The sequence below is a fragment of the Montipora capricornis genome, chromosome 10, assembly GCF_036669925.1.
Source record: "Montipora capricornis isolate CH-2021 chromosome 10, ASM3666992v2, whole genome shotgun sequence".
Lineage (NCBI taxonomy): Eukaryota > Metazoa > Cnidaria > Anthozoa > Scleractinia > Acroporidae > Montipora > Montipora capricornis.
The window spans coordinates 2,850,709-2,875,500 of NC_090892.1; the positions used below are offsets into that span (position 1 = coordinate 2,850,709).

General features: G+C 38.8%; 2 protein-coding genes across 3 annotated transcripts; both read right to left on the bottom strand.

The window, feature by feature from the left end:
• Positions 1 to 1,893: 1,893 nt before the first annotated feature.
• On the bottom strand, positions 1,894 to 9,373 carry LOC138019944 (solute carrier family 15 member 4-like). 2 transcript variants are annotated; one of them, XM_068866916.1, is made up of 5 exons: positions 9,293 to 9,373; positions 8,194 to 8,479; positions 6,359 to 7,041; positions 4,903 to 5,293; positions 1,894 to 2,662 (listed from the first exon to the last, which is right to left on the bottom strand). In XM_068866916.1, the coding sequence occupies exons 2-5, from the start codon at positions 8,456 to 8,458 to the stop codon at positions 2,655 to 2,657; spliced, it is 1,347 nt and encodes a 448-aa protein (XP_068723017.1). In that variant the 5' UTR covers positions 8,459 to 8,479; positions 9,293 to 9,373; the 3' UTR covers positions 1,894 to 2,654. The 2 variants fall into 2 exon arrangements, with proteins under 2 accessions (XP_068723017.1, XP_068723016.1); XM_068866915.1 differs by lacking the exon at positions 1,894 to 2,662 and adding an exon at positions 3,446 to 4,298.
• A 5,357-nt stretch (positions 9,374 to 14,730) lies between these two features.
• Positions 14,731 to 22,566, bottom strand: LOC138021534 (solute carrier family 15 member 4-like). The gene is made up of 5 exons (XM_068868428.1): positions 22,232 to 22,566; positions 20,795 to 21,106; positions 18,158 to 18,819; positions 16,625 to 17,012; positions 14,731 to 15,414 (listed from the first exon to the last, which is right to left on the bottom strand). The coding sequence occupies exons 2-5, from the start codon at positions 21,081 to 21,083 to the stop codon at positions 15,068 to 15,070; spliced, it is 1,686 nt and encodes a 561-aa protein (XP_068724529.1). The 5' UTR covers positions 21,084 to 21,106; positions 22,232 to 22,566; the 3' UTR covers positions 14,731 to 15,067.
• Between the last annotated feature and the right edge of the window lie 2,226 nt (positions 22,567 to 24,792).

The window sequence follows — 24,792 nt, forward strand, 5'->3', positions numbered from 1 at the left end:
AGCTAGAACATAAAAAAGACAGGTGGTCGCAATCATTGAGCAATTAGGTTTCTCAAATTTCATAAATCTCCCCACTATACAGCCTTGTTTTGCTCATTGAAATGTTAGCAGCACTGTGTATATGACACAGACTTTCTGTCCGATAAATTCAATGGCGGTTACAGTGTCTCGAATTCATTTATTTCGCGCTCGCTTGAACTCAGTGGAATCGCACAAGATTATGATGTTATTTTCTTCCTTAGGTTTTTTGTATGTTTTTTGCAGTCGAATGGGCTCTCAAAAAATGCGTTCTCATTCCCTTAGATGGGCTAAAACCTGTTGTTTTTCGCCCAGTGGAATTCAGGTGGCCCTCGGATTCCAGATCCAGTACGCGGTTCCGGATCCCGATTAGTAGATCCCGGATCCCGAGTGGTGGATTACGGATTCCAAACTCACGGGTTCCACAAAATGCATCCTGGATTCCATACAATGGATTCCGGATTCGAAAGCCTCAAATTTGCTAGCCTCCTTCGCAGCCGTTTTTAGCCTCGGTTCGTCCCTCCCCACAAAGGGAGGGAGGGGAGGGACGAACCGAGCCTAAAAACGGCTGCGAAGGAAGCTACAAAGTTGCTGGATTCCGGATTCCTTAAAGGGGCTAGGTCAAGCTATTTTAGGCATTTTCAGCACTGATCGAATGGTCATAGAATTAACTAAAATATCAAAATAACTGTTCAAAACTATAGAATAACTCTAACAAAACACAGGGAAGCCAAGAAGGGACATGGATGGACAAAACTGGAGAGGATTGAAATGGATTGAATATGGGTAAATTTGAAATACGTCGGCCCACCTTTTTTCAAATTTATATCAGTCTATATCAAAATGTCATTTACAAAACTTGAAAATCATTCTCAGTTGTTATGTTGCCGTCATTTTGCAAATGAAAGACTCTTGCTCTGACAATTTGACGTTTAGAGTTCATAATTAACAAAATTAAACAAAATTACCTAAAATAGCGTGACCTAGCTCCTTTAACATAGGGAGATTATTTTTTAAGTTTTCATCAGTTTATCTTTTTGTCGCAGGCAAGGAGCCCATGGCAACTCGGCCCCTTTGTAACAACTTTTGACTCCAGTACTTTTGACTGCCTGAACTCTGTCAGACTAACAGCTTTGGAAAACTGAACGTGAATGCTCTAGAAGTTTTTAAGGTTTCTTTTTTCATATGGTGTTCAAAATGTGAAAGATCTGCGAGCTCCGCATACTAAGTAACTGAAGCTTGTATGTGTAGAACCTATCTTAGAAGGAAATCACATTTCCATGCACAACTTCTGGTGCGGGGAACATGCTACAGTCTAGCGTTGCTTTTTGACGCGTGGTTATTTTATTTAAAGCAAAGGGGATTTATTGACTTTCCCGCAAGTCGTTCTTAAACGCAGGCGCAATAGAAGTAGATTTCTTCTAAAATGCATCTACAAAGAGCAAGATCGATTTAAAAAAAAAAACAGCTCCGGCCACACAAACACTTGGCCAATGAGAGTGCAGAATGTAATCTGATCGCCATCAAGCTATAACGGCCGTAGCCATATATCTAGCCGAGCGCATGGGAAGATTATAGAAAGGCGAACATTATTTGAAATTTATCCGCCAAAAATCGCTGTGTGGTCCCGGAGTGGAGTTGATGTGATAGGAAATTTATCTGGCCTTAAGGCTGTGGTGTTTTTATGTTTTATGGCGATTCGGTCCGTTGCTTTGTGATGCGAGAGCAATTTGTGGGACGAGATCGCCGCGAGTCACCAGCCTTTCTTCTCTTTACGGAACTAACGACATCGTAAAAATTCGTAAGCCACAACCCCGTCTAAAACGGACACAGTTTGCGCTCCGATTGAAACGAAAAGACGAGGACAACTGTACGTAGAGGTAAGTGAAGTTTATTTCTACCTTTACAGCTTATTTCAGCATTTATAAGCTCCAAGTTAATTTTCCCATACAAAGAATACAAAGTCTATAAATCGTATACCGAGCTTGGGCTGCCTGTGCTCCGGCAAGATCCTAAGGGTCCGATTACATGAGCCGAGATGGCCCGGTTTGGCGGGCGTCTGAGAAATACACCAAAAATTAAGTTTCCGATTACATGGAAAAATCTCAGCTCGGTTAGCAGAGATCCCGGCATTACGATGCCAGCGATTTCTAACCACATTACTCTACTTTCGAGAAAAATGGCCCACGCAATAGCCTTTTAAGATAAATAAAATAGCAAACCATAAGGCTTCTTTAAATTGTAGAATGGTGAATTTTAATAACAACGTGTTTTTCAAATGACATATTGTATTAAAATTTCGTCCAAACCGGGCTGGCTCACCTCATCTAATACCGGGCTGAAAGACATCCCGGCAAACCTGACCAGCCCGGCTCATGTAATCGGCCCCTAAGACGGAGGTTTCCCTCAATGCAACCACTACCAACTTCTAACTTTGACTTTTCTTTCTTTTACAATCGCTTTTTCTTTCTAACATTGATCAATTTTTTTCAAAGCGCTAAAAAGGTCACGTACAACCTCAAACCAGTGTTCACGTTCGTCTCCTTGCGCTGCTGTGCCTCTCTCTTATTCCTGTCCCGTTGTACAAAGTCTGTTCGAAGTCCTCTCTGATAGCTTTAAATTAAAGCGCTGCGGGTTTATGAGCCTGCAATGGATTGTTCCAAAAAAAGGTTTCCTTTCATGTTTGATACTCACGTTTCAGCAGCTCCGAAAAGAGAAGGACAAAGAACAAGAAAGAGGTCAAGAGAGTGGTTGAGGGGGTTCATGAAATCTAATATGATAACCCTCTACCGTCCGGACCTCACTCTGTGATGGTCCTGATTGCGTATTTATTTGATACAGACTTGCGACTGCTTTCCTTATGGGATAGATCAATTATTTTTTCTTTGATAGAGAATACGCATGCGCACAAGGATTACTACTATAACAGAACCCGTTTGCAATGTTCTCCAACACTAAATTTTGAATCGCGAATAACAGTTTTCAATCTAGGGAAACGTTGTACCTTTTACAAAGTACGGAAATTTGAAACTTATTCTCCACGTTCCGACCCAATTTCAATGTCAAATTTATGATTGTTCATTCTGTTCATTGGTGTGAAAACGGTAAACTCAATAACTTTCTGTCGGATTAAACTGCAATGAAGTCGGAATGACGAAACACAGTACAAATTAACGAAGCAGCCTTGTGAATTTGTATTCCCATTCAGTAAGGGTAATTGTTTGAGGTTTCTTTCGACCACAGGAAATCAAACGAAAATACAAATCTCAAAACCGTATATGCAAATTTTTACTTTTCACGACCTATAAGTAGGTAAACAGTCAGTTGAAAACTTAAGTTCATGAATAAGATTTACAACCAAAAATAGCAAGTTTATGTCGTCCGACAAAATGGGAATGGTAGTTTAAAGCTATTGCCAACAAACAACTTGAATGAAAATATTTTAATTACAAGGATTGTGAAACTCAATAAGCCTCAACTTAAATTTCTGAATAATCTCTTTCCTTAGCGACAAAGTATTTTCACAAAGCAAGTTCTTTAAATTCGTGACTTTTCCTAAGATAAAGCTTGTTATTAAAGTCTAATACAATAAATACAGTCAAAATAATCTCTGTTAATTCTCCGAGTCCAGTCTGTCTAAAGTCCTTAGAAAGTCGATCTCTTGTTCTGTAAGTCTGTCTCACTATGAAATAAGATCTCCAAAATGATATACACATAGATTTTGTTCTTACCATAGGTTTCGATTTGGTTTTCTATTAATTATACTCTCTGCATTACACTTCTCAAAAATAATTACGTTATTATCAAAAATCACAATTACAAACAGGGATTTCTATAAACTTAAAATTTGCATTGGACACAGCTCATACGAACATGATCTTGTTGCTAAGCAAAAACTGTACTTCAAAACTACTGAAAACCACAACATGAAAACATGAATCTGCTCTACTGCAAGTTTTCACTAATTCACGTGAGTGTTTTGCTTGTGACTTCTTGTGTAACAGATATTGTAGCCGTAGGCGTTTCTACATATTTGTATTTCCTTGCAAGAAAAACAAATACCACAAAATTGAGGAACATAATGGCAGCAAGAAAAAAAAAGTAATTCTCCAGTTTTCCATTATTGAGATCCTGTGGATACCAGGCACCATCTGTGGCTTTTCTTGCAATGGCTGCCAGAGCTCCTGCTATGTAGAAGCCAATTCCAATAGTTGAAAGGTTGAGGCCAATGATAACTCCACGGAGGTAGATTGGAGATTGGGAATAAGCGAAAGCCAGCCCTAATAATACAGAGAGGTCTGAGACCGGCATGACTCGCGTTGCTCTTGGAATTTACAACAATATTCTCAACTACTAGCTTAATGGGTTGTCAATTGATGAAGAGTCACTAAGGGTTCCAACAAAATTTAAAGTCGACTGAGCCGGTTGAGTATATTAACCAACTGTAGCAATTTAACAATTTAGGGAAAAGTAGCTGATTTCTCTGAGTGAAGCACCTGATGCTTTTTGACAGCTGTCAGTCACACTACAGTATTGCAGTTACTTTTAAAATCCATGTCAGAATCATAAGAATCCTATTAATTTTAAAAATTAATTATACTGTGTTTGGGCTGCCTTGATCTACTGGTAACAGATCATTAAGTTACCTAGACCTTTTTGCAAATACAATGGCCATTTTTATTTCTATTGTTTTGAAAGACATTATCGGATGTTCAGGGGCCACATTAATACGTATTTACCCCCTGGGAATCCCATAATAGCTAATTGAAACAATACAAATCAAAATGGCCACCATATCTGCAAAAAATGAGAATCAGTAAATGAAGAAATGTCCCTTAACTTTCATTACAAGTTGTCCATTGCAGTATGCATTCTTTCACTCACCTGGGATTGAAGTTAACACCTCCCCAGTGCCCATCAGTACATACTGAGGAACTTGATAAAATATGTTCATTTGAGAGGCATTCACTGGGGTGTCAAATGGATGCTGTTCAAAATAGCCATGTGTTGAAATGAATCTTTTTCTTTCAACTTCCATTAGTCCTGCTACCATAACTGAACCCATAGCAAATAACATTCCCACACCCATTTTTCTCAAAGGTGTGAAGTTGATGCCAAAATAGTGGAGCACTGGGTAAATAATGCGATCAACAACTGGTATAAGAATCAATAAAATGGTAATCTCAAACAGATAGAGAGATGCTGCAGGCATGGTAAAATGGTCAGACAACTTTAGCTTCATAAATGATCCTTGCAAAAGATAACTGGTTTGCCCCTAAAAAAAAAAAAAAGACAACCAAACGAGTAAGGAAAAGGTCATGTTAATCTCAACCTTTTTCTTAAATTATTTGTAATACATGTAAAAGCAGAGGTCAGGTCAAATTGTTCGAGCTAGACTAGGTAAGTCAAAAGTCTGATGGAGAAGAAAAACCTGTTCATTTAATTACTAATTTAATTTTTGAAAAAATTCAGCGGAGATGTCGAGTGTTTGACACTTACTTTCTTACTAATTTGCCCTTTGGGCAACCAGTTTTGATTTCTGGTTGCCTATGTTTTTTTTTTTTTCGGTTGTCCACCTTCTAAAGACCTGTTGCCCATCAAAACTCAAAGGAGGCTTGTAAAAATGTCAATTTTGTGTGAAATGTGTGTAAAATGGGTTTGACAGACCAATACGACTCCTGCTGTGTGTCCATGGTGTTCTAGTAGTCTTCAAAATGTTCTTGTGCGCTTGAATTGTAGTGCATTTGGCCGTGCGAAAAACTGGGTTGCATTGTAACAAGCATTCCTTTCAAGCGGAGAAATACTGCGGCTACAAACATGCTCCTCTTTCCAATCTGTTTTCAGGTTTGTACCAAAATATTCTTAACAGAAAAATAAATGTGAGCAAAGAGTTGTAACATTGTTTAATTTTTTTTTATCATGTTTGCGCTGACAACATCATATTACCGGTACTAGTTACTTTCTTTGTTGCAAATCAAATCGTTCCGCAAAATATTAGTCGAACAAAAATTTTGATTGCCCGATCAGGCAAGTGTAACTAGTCTCAGTAGTTTTACTTACCCACAGGTCATCGGGCAAGTATTAGTGTCGAACACTGAATGCTTATGTTCTTTAAATTCATGGATAGCCCTCATCTTGTCAAAGTTACATTTTACTGTAGGTCACAACAAATTATTTTGAACAACTGTAAGTTATCTCTTCAAGCAGCCAATCACCTCTTACAGAGCATACTGTGTGCCTTCCTTTTAAATAATAAATACACATCAACGAACCCATTTGTCTTTCCAGCTTGACAATGTAATACAAGTATGTACCATACTATCAAGAATAGGTATCTCACCTGTCCATAGATTGTCCAGTACAAGACAAATGTAAGAAATATTGGTGCAATCCCCATCACAGTCTTAACATCATTTACTCGCTGATCTGGCCAGTTTCCTCCCAAACTCTCTTTTGCCCGGTCTAGCCAGTGAACCTCCATGGATTCTCCACATGTGCACTGACACTTTTTTAGGCCTTGCCAAATTATTTTACATGTATCAGTCATGTAACTCCCCTTAAGCTGCTGAATGATGTAATAATTTCTTCCACTGATGAATAATATGATTGCCAGAAATATGGAAGAGGCAGTTATCACATAACCACAAAAGAATGACACTTCTTGTTGAACAGTAACAACTGCAGTGTATGCAATAAATGATCCTAGCTGGATAAACCAGTAAAACCAGTCAAAGAAGCGCTGAACTACAATAGCACCCTGACTTTCTATCTGATCAGCACCAAGTGGGGACACATTGGCTTTGATTCCTCCAGTACCAACTGAAATCAGCAATAATGAAATCCCCAAGAATGCCTCTTTAGTTCCAGTGCCCAATTCATGCACAGCACCATAGTTAAATGTCACAGCAGCTAGAAGAACTGTGCCCACTAAATAAAGTAAGGACCCTCCATATATTGTGTTGTAGCGTCCCAAGAAGGTGTCAGCAACCCATCCTCCAATCACAGGTGAGAAAAATGATGTTCCTGGGGAAAAAGTTAAACATTAACTGATCAACTCCTGGGGGTTCCCCATACACCTTATTCCAAAATGGCCACTGATTTATGCGCACACAAATTGGCCCTTGTTGCCTCATTCAAGATAAAATATTCTTTTGAATTTTGAGCTTAAGAACAAGACATCAAGGGCTAATTTGAATAAAAACAAAAGAATATTTATATGGCGGCCATTTTGGAAAAAAGGTGTATTAACAAGTTAAAACATCTGGCATTAGACAGAGTAAAATACTCTGGCATTAATTAAGACAGTAAAATACTAATTTCTGGCCAGTTTTGGCCGCTTCAGGCATCAAAGGGTTAAGAAAGGCTGGCGATCAATAAATACAGCCAAGATATCCTTGGCATTAATGTGCCAGTCGACACCAAGTCATATTGTATGCTGAAACAAAGGGTTCATTTGTTCTGGTTGTTACCATATTTAAATTATAAGGAAAATGTTTATGAACAGATTGTCTGGAAAAATATCCATTTATAGGTGGTTTTCATGTGACGTCATTGCCGCCATGTTGGTGGTTGAAAACAAAAGATCTCTCATTAGTTCCTTTTGTTCATCCACCAGCAATTGTACATTGCCTCATTGCTATCTGTGTCTCTTGGGATTGGTTGTAAACCACCTATTCAAAATTACCTGGAATAATAATAATAATAATAATAATATAATAATAATATTATTATTATTATTATATACTCAACAAAATATCGCATTTCTGATTGGTCAAGGATGAATGCATGAATAGGTTATAGAGTGCAATGCGGAAGTTGATGTGGAAACAACACAATGGAGTCATTTTGTTGAGTATATACAAATAAAAAATTATATGAACTTGCTTGTGCATTTCGTGATTTATGGTCACTTGTGATGTTTTGAATGTTCTCAAATTTGAGAACTTTCAAAACATCACTCCTGCCGATAAATCACGAAATACACTTGCGTTCATATGATATTCCTATACTTACAGTGCATAAAAAGGAACAAAATTTAATCTCTCTACAATTGTCAAGTATGTATTTAAAATAATGCAAAAGATCAAGAATAATTTCCAATTTTCATGCTAGAAAAACATTATTTGTTTTCTTTACACCTGAAAAGAGCACGAAACTGTAAGGAGTATAAATTACCTTGAAATGCAAGGCTGATACTACTTGGCAAAGGTGCTTCAAGCTTTAAATAATCTCTACAGTAAAGCACTAAGTTGGCTACAACACCATAAAAGGTCAGGCGCTCGCACAGTTCCGTGAACAGGATACAAACAACTAACAAAATCCTTGTGTGTCTTCGCATAGGGCTGGGATGCCGGAGCATGGAAACATGGTATCCCTGAGGTTCACTGGATGATGGTCCCCCAACGATGGGAACCAGTTCAGGATCCTGCTTTTGCCACATGACAACTAAGTCGATTGGTTTCTGGGATAAAAGGAAAACATTGCTTTAATAAAAGTATCAATGATGTACATTAAGTAGTATCTTCAATGGATGCCAGTTACTTTTTTTGCATTCACTTTAAGATTGCTCTATTAGTGTACAAGGCTCTTAACAGTATGGCTCCAACCCTATACAAGGCACTTTGTGGCTGCTAATGCCCAGCGCAGTCACAATCCTCTACTCTCAGAAGTCCCAGAGACTAGATACAAGACATTTGGTGACAGTGCCTTTGCTTGCGCTGCACCTAAGATCTGGAGTCATCTTCTACTTACTGTAGAACTATTTATGTCCAGGTGCAAGACTGCCTATCAATGCTAAATTCACTTAAACCTTTCCCAGATTTCTTAGAATATTTCATCATTTAAAATATCCCTTCTAAATATTTAACGACATTTTTTTTGTGAGAAGTGTGTATTTTTAACTATTGTTTTAACTAATATCAGAAACTCATAAGGGTTTTCAACCCTTATGAGTTTCTGCTAATATATATCTCTTATTTTTAGTAACTACTCTGGATGCATATAAGAACATAGTATAATTTATACACATTTTTGGGATTGAATGATTGTACAGCGCTTCAGAATATATTTTTTACTCCTCTGGTTCGTTGTGAAAAACGTCCGCAGAAGTTTCGACAAAGTTGCACGCTCTGTCACAAGTTCTTTGGATTTTGCGTCAACTGCGGCGTGCGGCGAGCGAGTGGTATGTATGCAACAACAGTTGTTGTTTGCATCGACAAGTTGTTTTTCTGATTTTAAAAAAAATGTGCTCCTGAATGTGCTTAAGTGCACTAACCTTCGTCCAAGGCGTTCTCAGCTTTGTTCTAAAAAGTGAAGATATTTTTATCCACCGTTGAGTGCTAATTTCCCCGGTTTTAATTGTGATTGTCATGTGACCAAGTTATTGAATGGTGGGGGAGGGAGGGGAGGTAGAGTTTCGAAGCAAGCAACCGTGGACAATTTTCCTGTCGGTGTACGTTGGATCAGTGGCTTGATCTGATCGGCGTTATTTCAAGTTGAGAAAATAAATATTTTAAGCAAGAGCCGATACAACGTAGATTTGATTTTAGTGATGTACTATATTTCGGCTGGCCAAACCAGCCTTCTTCAGGTACAATGAGAGTTTACATTGAATTGCTTCTATGTACATATATATATATAGTAAATGGATGGTTGCAATACAAAAGAGGTAGGGAAGGGAGCGGAGGAGTGCAATGCAATTGTTTGCTAAAGCACTTTACATGGCAGTTTATGAGCTGGGAAGGAAAAATGTCATATTGGTAGAGCACTGCAACGTCGGCAACACAGAGAAGAGGTTCAAATCTGTATTTTCAGGTTTCACTCACAAAGAATCGAATACCATCTTAGCAAGCCATAATTGTATAAAATAAGCAAGATGACAATATGTGGTTACCATTTAGCCTAAAAAAATCCAGAAGGCATGATCGTGGCATAAAGGTAAGCGATTTTCCGAATTTGTTAAAAGCCAACCGGATGTGGATAGCGCTTTACCCTGCATTCCATCCTGTAAAGGGCGCTAAAATCGTGAAAAAGGGCCTGGAAACGGAACGATCCTCACGAATTTCCCAAATTTAGAGTGCCGGCATATCCCTAACCTGCGATCAGGCCCATTTTTAGCTTCGCCCATATGTTCTCTTATGTCGTCGCTCGCTAAAATTGGGCCTGACCAAAAGTCTCTCAAGAATTCCGGACGGTCGGCCAAATTTTGGCCGACCAAACTCGTGATCTGATTGGCTGTTGAAACGCCGGAAGTGAAAATGCCATCGTTATTGCGCGGAGCTCTCGCGAAGTCCTCGAGACTAATCCGCCATAAGTGTACGAAAAAATTTGCTCCCTTTTTTTCTTACAATGCCGTGGACGGTGTAACCTGATTTTATTTGTATAAATGCAGATATGCCATCCGAAAAATCTCATAAGTTGTCCAGAATCGGGTTTGAATCTCTACTAATCTCTGGAACGAGTGAAATTAGCGATTCCGTCGTCGAGCTCTGTGGCCATGGGGTTGAAAGTACTTTGGCACAAACTTCCCTGATGTTTAGAAAGCTAAATAGGTGATTCCTTCAAATGGCAATGAAAGCCGATGCATATTGGTTTCCTGGATGAGACAAGGGACATATAAATCAACAGGAGGAGATGCTGATAAAATCGCAAGTTACACGAATGCATGTTTTGACTATCTGTGTAGCCCGTATCAAATATCAAACGGCATTATTTATTTACTGTACATGACACGGTTTGTTTGCACACTTCATAATATTTCCAGTTGATTTAACTTAAAACTCGCACTCCAGAAACTAAAATGGCATGTTTCCAGAGAGATCAATTGTACAACAATAAAAGAAACTTTGCGAGTCCATCTTACTGTTCGTACTCCATCAAAAGATTAACAGCCAAACTTATCATGATTTTACTGCGCGCAATTCTAGAAATACACTGCAACTGAAGATATTACCCGAAAAAATCACTAAAAGAAACCTTCATGGGCAAACACGTTAAAGGAATAATGTATTTCTTATTTTTTTCTTTAAAAATCTATCGCCAAACCGTCCAACGACAAAATGCTAGGTTATCTCAAATTAAGATGTCAAGCTTAAAAGATTGCATATTCAGTGAAGTTCGGAGGGAGAATTACACCGGCCTTTGCCGCAATATAGTCGTCGAAAACATTCCCCATGCTTTAAATGTGTCTTTCTCAAATTAAAGCCCACGGTAACTTTCGAATTCGTTCATAATATTTCTCCCACGGTAATTAACTCTGGTCAAAACAAAATAAGGTGAATCTGCCGTCCACGCGTGTATTGGTGTAATGGAAGTAAATTTGATTGGCCAATGAAGGACATGTCAATCAATCAAAAAAAGTGGGCGGAAGGAATTTCGAAGAGGAATTTGGTCAGGCTCTATTTTTCGTTTCCCCAACTCCACATTACGTACCACGCGAAACTAAAATAGAGCCTGATCGCAGGTTAGCATATCCCGGGATTCGGGAAATTCGTGAGGATTGTTTCGTTTCCAGGCCCTTTCTCACGATTTTAGCGCGGTTTACAGGATGGAATGCAGGGTAAAGCGCCATTCTCATATTATACCCCAGTTAATGAAAATAAATGTTATTAAGGTATTTTCAGGTACTTTTCAGTGTTGCTGGGTAAACATTATCTGTTCCTTTTTCCCAACAAGACACACAAGTTTCCAAGCCAGCTGATCAAATTTATTTGCCAGCCAGGAATTCCGCGCGCTTTCAAATCCCAGATTGTAGGTGGTTGTAGGTGGTTTTAGGTCGTTCCATGTTTTAGTGACGTTTTCGTTCGTTGCTGCAGCTGTAACGTTCGATGATCAAAAATTATTGATGTCATAGTTCAATGCGTCGAATGCGTGGTGACTTGATCGAGACTTTCAAAATAATCAACGGTTTTGTGGACTATGGTCACAATATGTTTGGGACAAATACAGCTTATCGAACTCGTAATCTTAATGTCACTTCTCATCATCCATTAAGATCAGCGCATCGGCAGGTATTTTTTGCAGGTTGAAATTTACCGTGACTGTTTTATGAATAGCTAGCCTTAGGCCTAAGGAGGCCTAAAGAAACGTTTTTAGGCCTAATTAGGCCTAAGGTTAGCTATTCATGTAACAGTCACGGTAAATTTCAACCTGCAACCTGCAAAAAATACCTGCCGTCTGCGCATGACTTCTTTAGCAATAGAGTTATTAAATATTGGAACCAGCTTTCACTACGCGTGCGAAATTCAACAAGTATCAATGCCTTTAAGGCTGGTCTTGACCTCTTTAAGTTATCTAAACCTGATTCGCCTAATGGATTCTGGAAATTGTCGGAAGAAATTGCTTTTTAGAATAACCGATAAAAGTCTGAAAAGTGAACATGTCAATTCTTTGCTAGCCAATCGCGATGTTGCCATGCGGCAAAATATCTTGTTTTAATAATTGATTATATTGTTTTCTGTTCTCAGTGGGTTGGTACATTTCGCTGACCCCCAGTCCATGGACTACCCAAATTGACTACCCTAAAAATACTATTTCGAATGAGTACTGTTGATCTAGGTGTAAGCAGCATGTCAAATAGTGCTTACCCTAACCCTAACCCTAAACAGCATTGTTCAACAATAGGTAAGTCTAAGCAACCAATTTTAAAAAGGTTAGCTTACATGAAGTAATCGGCCATCACAATAATAATCGAAAACTAACCTTTTTAAAATGGGTGCTTAGACTTAAATGGTGTTGAACAATGCTATTTAAAATGGGTGTTGAGGCTTAAGTAAGCACTATTTGAGATGCTGCTTACACATGGATCAACAGTACTCATTCGAAATAGTATTTTTAGGGTAGTCCATTTGGGTAGTCCATGGACTGGGGGTCAGCGAAATGTACCGACCCGTTCTCAGTATTTTCTTTCGATTCTAGTATTTTTAATAATACATTTTTGATTTTTATTACGTGTTAATAATAATTTTGTAAATAGATTTTATAAATAGAGATATCCTGAAGTGATATAATAAAGTTATCTTATCTTTTCTTATCTATCTTATCTTATCTTATCTTATCTTATCAAGATAGTTGTCAGGAAGCAGGCATTTGCCATGGCATTCTCATCCCCAGGGCTAACCAATAGAAACGGATGGCTCTGGGGGCAAGAATGATATCAAACGGGCGACCGAGCGCGTGTAGCGCCGAGAAAGAAAAAAATGCTAGTTCATCTGTGCTGCCTTCTATAGAATCTTGGGAAAAAGCACATTCCCTGGCACCCAGATTAAGTGACGTTGGTTGATATGAAGTCCAGGCCGTCTCTCTTTGTTGAGTTCGAATTGTGCTGCAACAAATTAAAAGAACAGGGTCGAGGTTCAGGGAAATAATTAGCAATTTGTTTTGTGTTCAAAACAAAGGAAAATGAAGATTATCCCCCCTAAACCTCGACTCTGTTATTTTTTTTTGCTGTACAATTATTCGAAAGTAGCCTATTGGGTTGTAGTCCCGTTCCGGGATTCCCTCTTACCCCGCCGGCCGCCCTGGAAATGGGCCTGGAATCCACGTGGGAAAAGAGGGAGATTCTCTCTTTCAGTATGATCTCTTCTCTAAATTAATGATTATCGTTAAGGCGTAATTTGCTTTGAATTTGTTATTATTATTATTATTATTATTATTATTATTATTATTATTATTATTATTATTATTATTATTATTATTATTATTAATTGTGGATACTGTGCCCCAGAACCTGTGGTAGCAGAGAAAATAAGGAAGTTGAGACCCACATGAACCAAAATTCTACAAACAATATTGAGAAACTAAATATTTTGATTAAGAGCTGATACAACGTAGATTTGATTTGGTAATGTACTATATTTCTAAGAACATATACTTAGATGTGAATTAATCAAGAACATTTCTATTTGCTCATTGTCAGTTCGCGCTAAATCAGCCTGGAGCAAACACAAGTGTGCAGCTTGATGCCACATCAACAAAGCTCTTTGAACGCTAGACGCTGTTGTTTTATTAAAATAGTTTCAGGCTGAAAAAGCCAAAAAGGCTGAAAAGCAAGAACTCCCAGCCTCAGATCCGAAATTAGACGTCAGTATTGAAAAGGGACAGAGAGAGTAGGACAGGAACATTCATGACTTGATGAATCTGGGATGAGCGTACATGACAATCCAACTACCACTAGCAACCTCGTTCCCAGGTCCCCTGGAACAGACAGGTGACCCTTTTAAGAAACGTTGTACGCAGAATTCTTCGTGTCCAGGGCCCATACAGGTAGCGGAATGTCCATTTACAAACGGAGAAGCTTTGGCATAAGGCAATAGACCTTTTTGCAGATACGGCGGCCATTTTGATTTCTATTGTTTCAGAAGACATTATTGGATACTCAGGGGGCAAATTAATATGTATTTGCCCCTTGGGCATCCCATAATAGCTATTCGAAACAATGTAAACCAAAATGGCCGCCGTATCGGTAAAAAGGTCTATTCATGTTGAAGCACTGAACGTGAATTTAAGCGCTTTGCATGGCTTGGTGTCATTGGAAGTGTAAGGAGTAGAGGGTTTGATTATGGTGGACACGTTGGTGTACCAGTCCAAGCAGAAACTAAAGGACGCGCAAGATCAATTTTTACAGCAATGTGGCTACCGTTTTTTGAAAATGTAACATACTGCAAGAGATGAAGTTTCTTAATCTTCAATAAAGTGATGAATAATCACTGCTGTTGCGCTATTTAATGTCAATGCTTTATTAATCCTTAATCTGGATTATGTAATCGCAGATCTAGGAATAGAGAGGTTTTCAATTGAGTGTCGTAAAACAAATACCAAAGTAATTACTTCGACCGATCACTGTAAGCAGCGCAATAAACCAAACCAAATTCGTACCAATTCAATGTAACTTAACGGCCCAGTAATACGGGTAACGATTTCCGTGCAACTTGTTGCGCAACAATGTTGCAAGTTGAGATCGTTTGCTGCGCGTATTACCACCACCTTACACAACACATTTTTATGTTGCAAAAAATAGACGCCGCTTTTACTTTTTGCAACCTCCCGGCACTCAACCCTCAGAGTCACTTAGCTGTGGACTTTTTGTACCGTCCAGCCGGGGGTCATTTTCCTCAACATCCGTAGTTTTTCTCGGTTGTGTTTTGTAGGTATAACGAGATGCAACGAAGCAAAATATAAAAAAAGTAAACATCGCTATTCCAGCTAACAAGAAAAAGAAGAATTCCATTTTTCCCTTGTTGAGATCCTTGCTGGGATACCACAAGTCGTTGCTCGCTGATCTGACAATTATAACAAGAAGGCTTGTCATGTAACTTCCCAGGGCAGTTGTGATCATATATACCCCCATAACAACTCCTTTCATGTTTTTGGGAGATTGAGAATATGAAAATTCTAGTCCTGAGAAGAGAAGAAGATAACAACAAAGCGAAATCAGTAATTTATCCGTTAAATTCTCTATACCTGCACACTACATTATGGGTCATAACTTTTAATTACTACTAAACCGAGCAGCAATATGGTTAGTTTGAATTTTGAAAGATACTAGGAAAATAACGTGATTTTTTTCTCGGGGATTTCCCGACGGCGAGTTGAACATGATTGTTTTGGACAAATGACGTCATTAGTCACGCCCAACGGCTTTCGTTGGTGCCAAAATGTCTCTCACCCATGGGAAAGAGGTTCTACATCTACATTTACACGTTCCTACACTCGGCAAAGTCCCTTTTTGGCTTATGGCTGTTTCTGCTTTGGTGACGTCATTCACTATAAGCCATCACATCACGCCAATCCGGCCACGTCTGCTGGAGAGAACAGGACAGCCATAACACCGAGGACTTCATCTCCTACTCTTCTCGAAAAGTGTGTTGTAGGTTCTTTAATTAACGTCCCACATGTAACTTATAAACATGGTGGATATTTGTATAGTCCTTATCCGAGAAGACTTAAAAGTCTAATCGTTTGCAGATGAAATTACAAAGGCAGCGCTTTCAACTTAGTTATTTTAAGAGGTTCGAACCCGCAACCTCCCGCACGACAGCCCGATGCTCAACCAACTGAGCCACCGATGCGCCCAGAGTGGTTGAATGAGTACCGCGTTTTGAAGCTTGGTCCTGTTGCAAATCCACCCATTGCCAGGGGACCGCGCATGTCCTGGGTTCTTGAAAGTCACCTGCTGGCCTGTTTCCGTTTATTTTTATACAGTTACACTCACTTTAAGTTACTTCGATGAATCACAATACCTGCATGATGTTTCTTAACGGTGCAATTCAGGATCTTTCCGCAAAATGCAAGCTATAAAATCGTAAAGGGTTTAAATCCAGGGATCATAATTACCATTATGAGCGAAGTACGCTCGTCCTGGTGAGTAGCCTACTGGTGAGAGTAGTCCTGAGAGGACTATTTAGGGTGTAATTGACTGACGTTTCGATAACCTGAGCGGAAGTCATGCACAGAGTCTTTAGTGTGTAGTGTAGTCCTGAGTGTAGTCCTGATCGGTAGTCATGCTTGGAGTCTTTAGATTAAGATGACTTCCGCTCAGGACTACACTCGGCAACCGAGCGATCGTACTTCATTTCATAATGAAATGCAAACTGTGTTGGATTTTTACCTGTTACAGAGGCCAGAACTTCGCCTGCTCCTACTAAGAGATATTGAGGGATCTGCCAAAAGATACTCAGATCCGAAGCACTTCGCTTTTCGTTGTTAACAACCTGGTTAAAAACATGTCCCTCTTCCCACATCCGTCTGCGCTTGATTTCAAGTAACCCAGCCACCACCATAGATGCCACACATACCAAAATTCCCGTGCCAATTTTGCGTAGGGGAGTAAATCTGAAACCACAGCGTTGAAGAAGAGGATACACAATGTGGTCCATAACAGGAATGAGCACCAGAACAGCGATAATGTCAAAAATTGACAGAGATGCAGCTGGTACGTTGAAGCCTCCGATTTCCAATTTCATGTAGGTACCTTGAATCAAAAATGTGGTCTGCATCTGCAGAAATGTGAAACGTAACAAGAGGACTCAACAAGAAGAATTTGTAGCTCTGATAAAAATAAAGGATTTCATGTGAAAGAATAGATAAACGAATGTCATAAGTACTTAGAAGGGTGAGATTGCTTAATAAGAGCCATACCGATCTGATATGGCTGGCTAGTTGCTCAGTTGTTGGAGCATCTGATTACCAACAGAACCAACATTGTGTTAGTAATCAGATGCTCCAACCTTGCCTTGGTAATGACATCTAGTACAAATTGTCCCATAAAGACGATAAACCCAAGTCGAAAGCCCCTTCTTGTAATCCATGGATGTTCCAGTAACTCTGTTGAACGTTAAAAGACCCGCACACTCAGGGGCGGATCCAGATTTTTTCTTAGGAGGGGGTGTACCACCAAGGAATGGGGGAGCTCACTGGTGACATTTTTCCAGAATACGATTTGTATTAGAAAGCCGCAGGTCATCTCACAGGGACAGCGGAGCGTATTTTGTATTGTGGGGGGGGGGGGGGGGGGGGGGGGGGGTGCTAACAAGCAAGCGCCGGAGACGCTAACTTGTAGGGGGTTCTCGGGGAATTCTCCGCCAGAAAATTTTGAAAGATTGAAGCTCGGAAATGCTATTTTCAGCATTAATTCTTGACGAAATATCAAAAAAATATACGTGGATGCTTTACTTCCTATTTGTTACTTGATACATAAATAAATTAATACGTATACCCCAGCCTTACGTATATTCCGGACTTAAATCTGTTTGTCTTAATGCTTTGCTTAATGTTTTATTCTGCTTAATGTTTTATTCTGTAAATGTTTTATTCTGTAAGTTTTCTTTTTTTTTTTATGTTTTATGTGTTTTTTAATTGTTTAAATTTTTTATTTCTAAATTTGTATTTTTTGCTTCCTAAAGCCCCCCCACCCCCCACTCGCGGCTCTGCCGTCCCTCTCACAAGGGGGAGTGCGCACCCTCCCCCTAGATCCGCCCTTGACACTATTTTTAAAGAGTAAAGAATGGAGTTCCGAGTGTTGTGGTCCGTCCTCTGTCAGAGTATATCATGGTTCACGGCGGTTGGGAGGGTAAATAGTCGGAGATACTAACTACACTACTTTACAATTAATCTGAGGGTAAATAAAGATATAATACGATACCTGAAAATATATGGCCCAAAAGGCAATGAACAAAATAAAAACGGGGAGCAATCTGAGCAATGATCTAACGTCTTCAACTTGAGCCTCTGAGTACGTTCCTCCAAATGCTTGTTTTGCTTTATCTAACCATGTCGGTATATTTTGCCTACGGGGAATACTGGCAGCTTCGTAAATTATCTTGGCAGTTTTGGTAAGTTGACTACCGCTGGGTGGCATGTTCAAGTACTTATTACGACCAGCACTAAAGACTACGGAAACGAGGATAATCGCTGAAGCAGTGATTACGTAACCATAAAATAGACTATAACGTTCCTGTACCCAAACAAGTACTGTAAAAGCCAACAATGATCCAAGATTTATGAAAAAATAAAACCAGTTGAAAAATCTCTGGACGGTTCTTGGCCCGTCCCGTTGGACCTGGTCAGCTCCAAAGGGAGAGACATTGGCTTTGATTCCTCCAGTTCCCAATGCAATCAGTGTAAGAGCTACTGCAAAGAAAAGTAGTCTTGCTGTGTTGTTAAAGGGGATATCGTGCTTCGACACAGGTAACATCAATAAGGCCCCAATAATGTATAATAATGAACTGCCAAATATTGTATTGTATCTTCCAGTGTACGTATCAGCAAGCCATCCTCCTACCAAGGGAGTCAGGTAACAAGTTCCTAAAAAAAAGAACTAGGAATTACACAAAAATCTTAGAGTTAATAATTAAAGAAAAGCAAGACTTTTTAAATATTTTCTTCGATTTCGAGTCTCTTTAATTTGAACTATTAACGTTCCTCGCTTCTGCATTGAAACCGACTGTACATATCCTTTGTAGATTAATTTTCCCACCGCAACTTACACTTAAGAATGCATGATCACATGATCATAACTCCCAATGTAGTCAACAAAACTGACGTCAAATTATGATTTGACCAGGTCGTACAGGGGTTACTCCACATCTTTACATTCCTTGAAGTACACGAAGAGGGCAGAGCAAGATGTATTTTACATGATAGACAATTTATTAAAGTCAATCATTTGTCATAGGTTCGGGTCCCGTTCTTGTCCCGTTCGGGACTTTGGAATGTCTTCTTTCACTGTGAACGTTTCTCGTTGCCTGGCGCAGTCGCGCCTGTTTTGTGACAGATCTCAGTTGGCGTGATCTATGGTAAAGTCCCGACGGGCACATACATATAAGACACATATATATAACCCACTCTTTCATATGATTATTTTATTTTATTTTATTTTATTTGTGCTTCCAATCCCTAAATAATACATAATTAAGTGGATATAGGTTTAAAAAAAGTAAAATAAATGAATAAAAATAAATAAATAAACAAACAATACAAATAACAACAACTTCAATTATTTGACATGGTATATTGGAAGAAGAGGAGAGGGGCACATCTAGATAGACTAATGTTGTGCCCCTTTATGTTACAAAAGGACTTGAGATTTTTATTAAAACAAAAAGAAAAAAAGTAAAGTTTCATTAGTATTGAGCAAGGTACCAGCACAAAAGTGCTTTTCTAAATAATTTTTTAGATGGTTTGTCCCTAATGAAATCCGGGATATTATTCCAAAAGAAAACATCCAATAATGCTGGGGCAAAATCTCCTAAGGTTAGTTCGAAATGAAGGTATGAAGATTTGATTGGATGATGCACTGCGGGTATTGTAATTATGTAGCCCAGATACCAATGAAACAGATATATTAGGAAACTTTTCATGGTGAAAATAATCATAAAAGAGCATACATGTATTCAGTTTAACAATATCAGGAAATTTCAAAAGGTGTAAGGACAAGTAATGTAGAGTTATTGGTTCCAGCTTTGTGAATTTTCAGTAATACGAGTTGCTTCAAAAAACAGCTGAGAAAATCCTTCTGATTGTATGAAATTAAGATATTCCTTGGAGATACTCGTTTTTGTAAGAGTGTTTATTATATTAATATCACCCATTAAAATACATTTTTTCTTAGAGAGAAAAACATTATGTAGCGTTGTTTCGAGTTTGTCTAGAAATTCTGGGTTTGAAAAATTTGGGGTCTTATAAATGACACCCACAATGGCCGTTTTTATACTAGAGACGCATAATTCGTCTGGGACGAACTTGGGCAAACATTTTTTATGCGTCTGTTAAATTCGTCTAGTATAAAGACGGCCGCAAGACGTATTATGCGTCTGGACGAAGAATCTATTTTAGTGCGTCTTCGAAGACGCACTAAACTGGAAAGTTCGTCCAGACGCATTATGCGTCTAGTGCCCGTCTTTATACTAGACGAATTTAACAGACGCAGAAAAAATGTTTGCCCAAGTTCGTCCAAGACGAATTATGCGTCTCATATAGTTCGTCCCGTCTTTACACTAGACGGATAACATGAGAGACGCATAATTCGTCTGGACGGATTATGCGTCTCTAGTATAAAAACGGCCAATCATGTCATTAGTTTCTATCCACAAGTTTTCAATTGAGTCTATTTTCAGGTCATTTCTTATTTAGAATGAATAGCCTAAACTATGACGATAATAATGATAATAACAACAATAATAATCATTACTCACCTTCATAATCACCATCGTCATCATTATCAAAGTGAAAATATAATTCATTAGGTTTAAAATAACGAAGAATAGCAGTAAATACTAACCACTGAATACCAGGCTTATTGTTGAGGGCCACGGCGGGGGTAGATCTAACTGGTCCTTGCAAAAAAGGACTAAATTGGCTAATATTCCATAGAATCCCAGTCGCTCACACAACTCTGTGACAAGAATTAATAAGGTAGCAAGTATCTTCTGGCCACGCTTCGTACAGTGATGATCATTCCTTGTAGATGAATAAATGCTGCACGAGATTGCAACTGATCGGTTGTGAGTGGCGCTTTTGTTTGAAAGGAGTAACGACCTTTCAGTGTCCTCTCCATTAGCTGATGCCATGTTTTCCCGTAGATAGGTATTCCCTGCAAAGAAAGGTCATTTAACTTGCTATTCCCAAGTAGTGTTTTTGCAAACAACATGGTCACCGATTACTCAGCAACCCCGTCTGTCTCGAATCGCTCAATGCGTGAGACTTGAGAGCTCTGAGAACGGGAAATTATGACAAACATGACAAAAATAACGGGATTATTTGTTACACTAGGAATGTCCGCCCAACTTACATCTAGTACGCGTGTAATGAAATTTGACATGGTCCATCCAATTTTTCAAAGTGCTTTCTTTATAGCTTTGTGAACAGCAGTTTCAGACAGGAAAATGTTACAACGTTACGACCGTGAACGGCAAGCACAAGCCTGAAATTAAGTTTTCATTTTGCCAAAATAATCTACAATCGTAGGAAACTCGTTTGATTTACAATTATTTTTTGATTGATTATGTTTCGAGCAAGATTCGAAACGAAAGAAGGAAGATTAAAGAAGAGAACTGATTTTCATGGTCTTATGACCAGAAGAAGCCTGCTGTTTGCCGTGAGGCTGAAATTAATTTTTCCAAATTTAAGTAACTGAGAAGAGGGAACTAATTTCATTGTGCTTTACCGCCAAATAACATAAATATGACCTCAATAAGTAATTTTAAAGCAGCTGTAAATAATTATATCTCTGCTTAAGTTTTAGTTCTACCAATTATTATTTATTTCATCATTAATATTCCACAATTATTTATTACCTTAGTAGCACAATTTATTTACTCATTTTAGCTTTGCACTTTGCACTGGAATGCTAAATGTCCTTATAGGATTTTGAAAACTAATTATGTAGATGTAGAATGGTCCAGAATACTTTCCTCCATAAAAGTCGACAGGTTATAAAAATTTTTCGTAGGGAAGGTCATCGAAATCGATTCAGTACGTTCAGAAACGGAATGTGTGGACTAAAATTACAATTTAATGATGATAGAAAGTTGAGAAAGGGCCAAAATATTTGTTAGCTGAACGTGCGTTAGTTTTAATTAATAGCCTGAAAAAAGTTCAAGCTAACGTTAACCGGAATGGATATTATTTCCTGAAAATCTGCTTTAAAATTAACATTTATCTGACATTTGAGATTGCAGCCGTCAATTATTTCAAAAATTCCCGAATTGTACGTTACCTGATAGAAGCTGGAAAGTTCACCTTCACTGGTACGTAAGTGGGAAAACGGAAAGGCAGAAGATTGTAATATTCTCAATCGTGAGCCACTTGGAATTTGGCCGATTTGGAGACATCCATGTGAGAAGCAAAAGGGTTTAAGTGACAGTCTACGTCTTATGAAAATATTATCTGAGCTTATCTGGAAGCCCGAAAATCAGAAGTAATTATATTCCGTGAGCTTTCTGCTGTTTTTATGAATTGTGGTCTGTAAGGGAAGTACACGACTTGAAGGTTCAAGGCAAACGACAGTGGCCATTAAAAAAAGATATTAAAAGAAGTAAATGCTTTTAAAGTAAATAGAGGGCATGCCAATTATTCTTCCTCGTGGGCAGTGAATAGTCACAAGATCCAACCACGAGACAGAATGCGAAAATCACGGGTATGGTTAAAGCGGCTTTCTTTACACTATCAAGCACAAAGTTCAACGTAAACAACTTATGCCTATCCGCGGCTGACTGCGTAGCAATCACATGTTTCGTTTTCCTCTTTTGATAATCATCCGGCTGCCTTGCGGGAAGGCGTAATTCGGTTCAAACGGCACCTGACTTAACTGGCAAGATTTTGAGGAAGAGTCGCTTTTGAAAATGACATCTCGTCTCTGGGATTCAGACCCACGCCGCTTGCGACACAGAACTCACAATTCGCTGACGTAGTTTCATCCCAGGTTGTGCGACCTGAAGAGTTGAAACTACTTCAGATTGGAAGGTGAAGGGTGAGGACACACTCGAAATTAAAAAAAAAAGATGTGACTTTGTCTTATATTTAGATTCGACTTTGTCAACTCGTTTGACAAAACCAAATTTTCGTGTTTTTCTGACTCCCACAGACGCAGCATCTCTTTTCTTTAAAAAGTAACCCCATCAGACAACGAAGTAATATTTTAGCCCATACATGGTGTAGTAAATGCCCCCCTATTGACTCCAAAAATGGCACCTAAATTGGCAAAGGAAATCGTAGAACTCTGGCATCTTGAAAATTTGAAATGCGAACGCGAATGAAACAGCCTCGGACAGTGACTCCAATAGGGTGACATAGCAAAACTACAATTTTAGATAATACACTGTTCCTTTAAGGTAAAAGGTAAAGGGCCTCTAATTTTACGAGGCTAACACGTGACAGTTACTGACAAACTTGTGGCCCTCGGTGGGCATCTTTTACTGTGACCTTCCTTTCTTCGTCAATCCTCCGTTTTACTGACCAAACCTACACGGATCAGAGGAAAGTCGAAGCAGATGATCGAATGAGACCAGTCCTTATTTTCGGGGGGTGAAGAGGAATAATGGATTAAAAATAGCGCAAATTTATTTTGTTGGAATAACGGAATAATGCCATTTTTGTGGGGCGGAATAACGGAACAACGACTTTTATTATATTGCAAAGCCAGTCTCGGGCAAATCCCAGCGCTCTGATTGGTTCTCTCTCGGTCGGGCTTTTGCAGTACGGACCGTGTATTTTTGTTTTGGAGCAAACTCATATTATGAAACAACTTTATTTGAAACCAAAACTTCGAAAAAATTGCGAATATTGTCATTCTTCACAGCGAAACTACCAGAAAAAGCAAAAAAGATTGATTTTTGCCGATTTCAAAGGTGGATGAAGACATCAGACGAGCATTTTATTATCCTGAAGATCTGGAAACTTCTGATACAGCAACTGAAACAGGCATCATCGAAAAGCAGGAGGCCATAGACGATTTTATCAACCAACAAAAAAGTGCAAACACAAAAAGGGAAACGGCCGCTATACTGATATATACTGATGAAAGCTTCCCGGCGTCCGAGCTTGACCACCTTTTGTCAAAGAAACAATGCCACATCATAAACAACTTACTAACTTCACTTGCTCGCTATTTAAAGCAGCATAAATTTACCGTGAGGGAAAATGATCATCATAGTTACCGAAGCAGCTGAAAAGCAGCCTGAGAAACTCCTGGGGCACGTTTCTCGAAAGTCCCGAAACTTAACGGGCCATTTTCGGGTGTAACAATTCCCTTTGTATCTCATGAACGAAGATGATTTAAGTCGTCAAACTTCACAGTTATTTTTCTTTCTTATACATTGAAAACACGTTAAAAGATCGGCTTTCCATAACAAGCGGTTGGCAGTTTCATAAATGGCTTTTCGGGCCCGAAAAGTTTTCGGGACTATCGAGAAACGGGATCCTGGCTTGAACGGGACGAACTCGCTACTATCTGAGCTATAAAACAACTCAACGGTGACCCCATCTTTTTATTGCATTTGTTTAATGTCCTGTGTATGAATATCAATTGTGCCAAGTTTGAAAAAGGTTTAGATACAGTACGTCATTTTCAAAGGAATTACCTTAAAGGGGCTAGGTCACGCAATTTTAGGCAATTTCAGCACTGATCGAATGGTCATAGAATTAACGAAAATATCAAAATAACTGTTCAAAACTATAGAAGAACTCTAACAAAACACAGGGAAGCCAAGAAGGGACATGGATGGACAAAACTGGAGAGGATTGAAATGCATTGACTTTGGGTAAATTTGAGAAACGTCG

What these genes read in the sequence shown, in the direction of transcription:
- LOC138019944 (XM_068866915.1), bottom strand. Translation starts at nt 8,458, where the DNA reads ATGTGGCAAAAGCAGGATCCTGAACTGGTTCCCATCGTTGGGGGACCA. An exon ending in ACTGGACAATCTATGGACAG is followed by an intron (nt 5,294 to 6,358) that starts GTGAGATACCTA and finishes TTTTTTTTTTAG; the next exon opens with GGGCAAACCAGTTATCTTTT. An exon ending in GGTGTTAACTTCAATCCCAG is followed by an intron (nt 4,299 to 4,902) that starts GTGAGTGAAAGA and finishes CTGTATTATTAG; the next exon opens with GGCTGGCTTTCGCTTATTCC.
- LOC138021534 (XM_068868428.1), bottom strand. Translation starts at nt 21,083, where the DNA reads ATGGCATCAGCTAATGGAGAGGACACTGAAAGGTCGTTACTCCTTTCA. An exon ending in TTTGGGCCATATATTTTCAG is followed by an intron (nt 17,013 to 18,157) that starts GTATCGTATTAT and finishes ACATTTCTGCAG; the next exon opens with ATGCAGACCACATTTTTGAT. An exon ending in AGTTCTGGCCTCTGTAACAG is followed by an intron (nt 15,415 to 16,624) that starts GTAAAAATCCAA and finishes TTCTCTTCTCAG; the next exon opens with GACTAGAATTTTCATATTCT.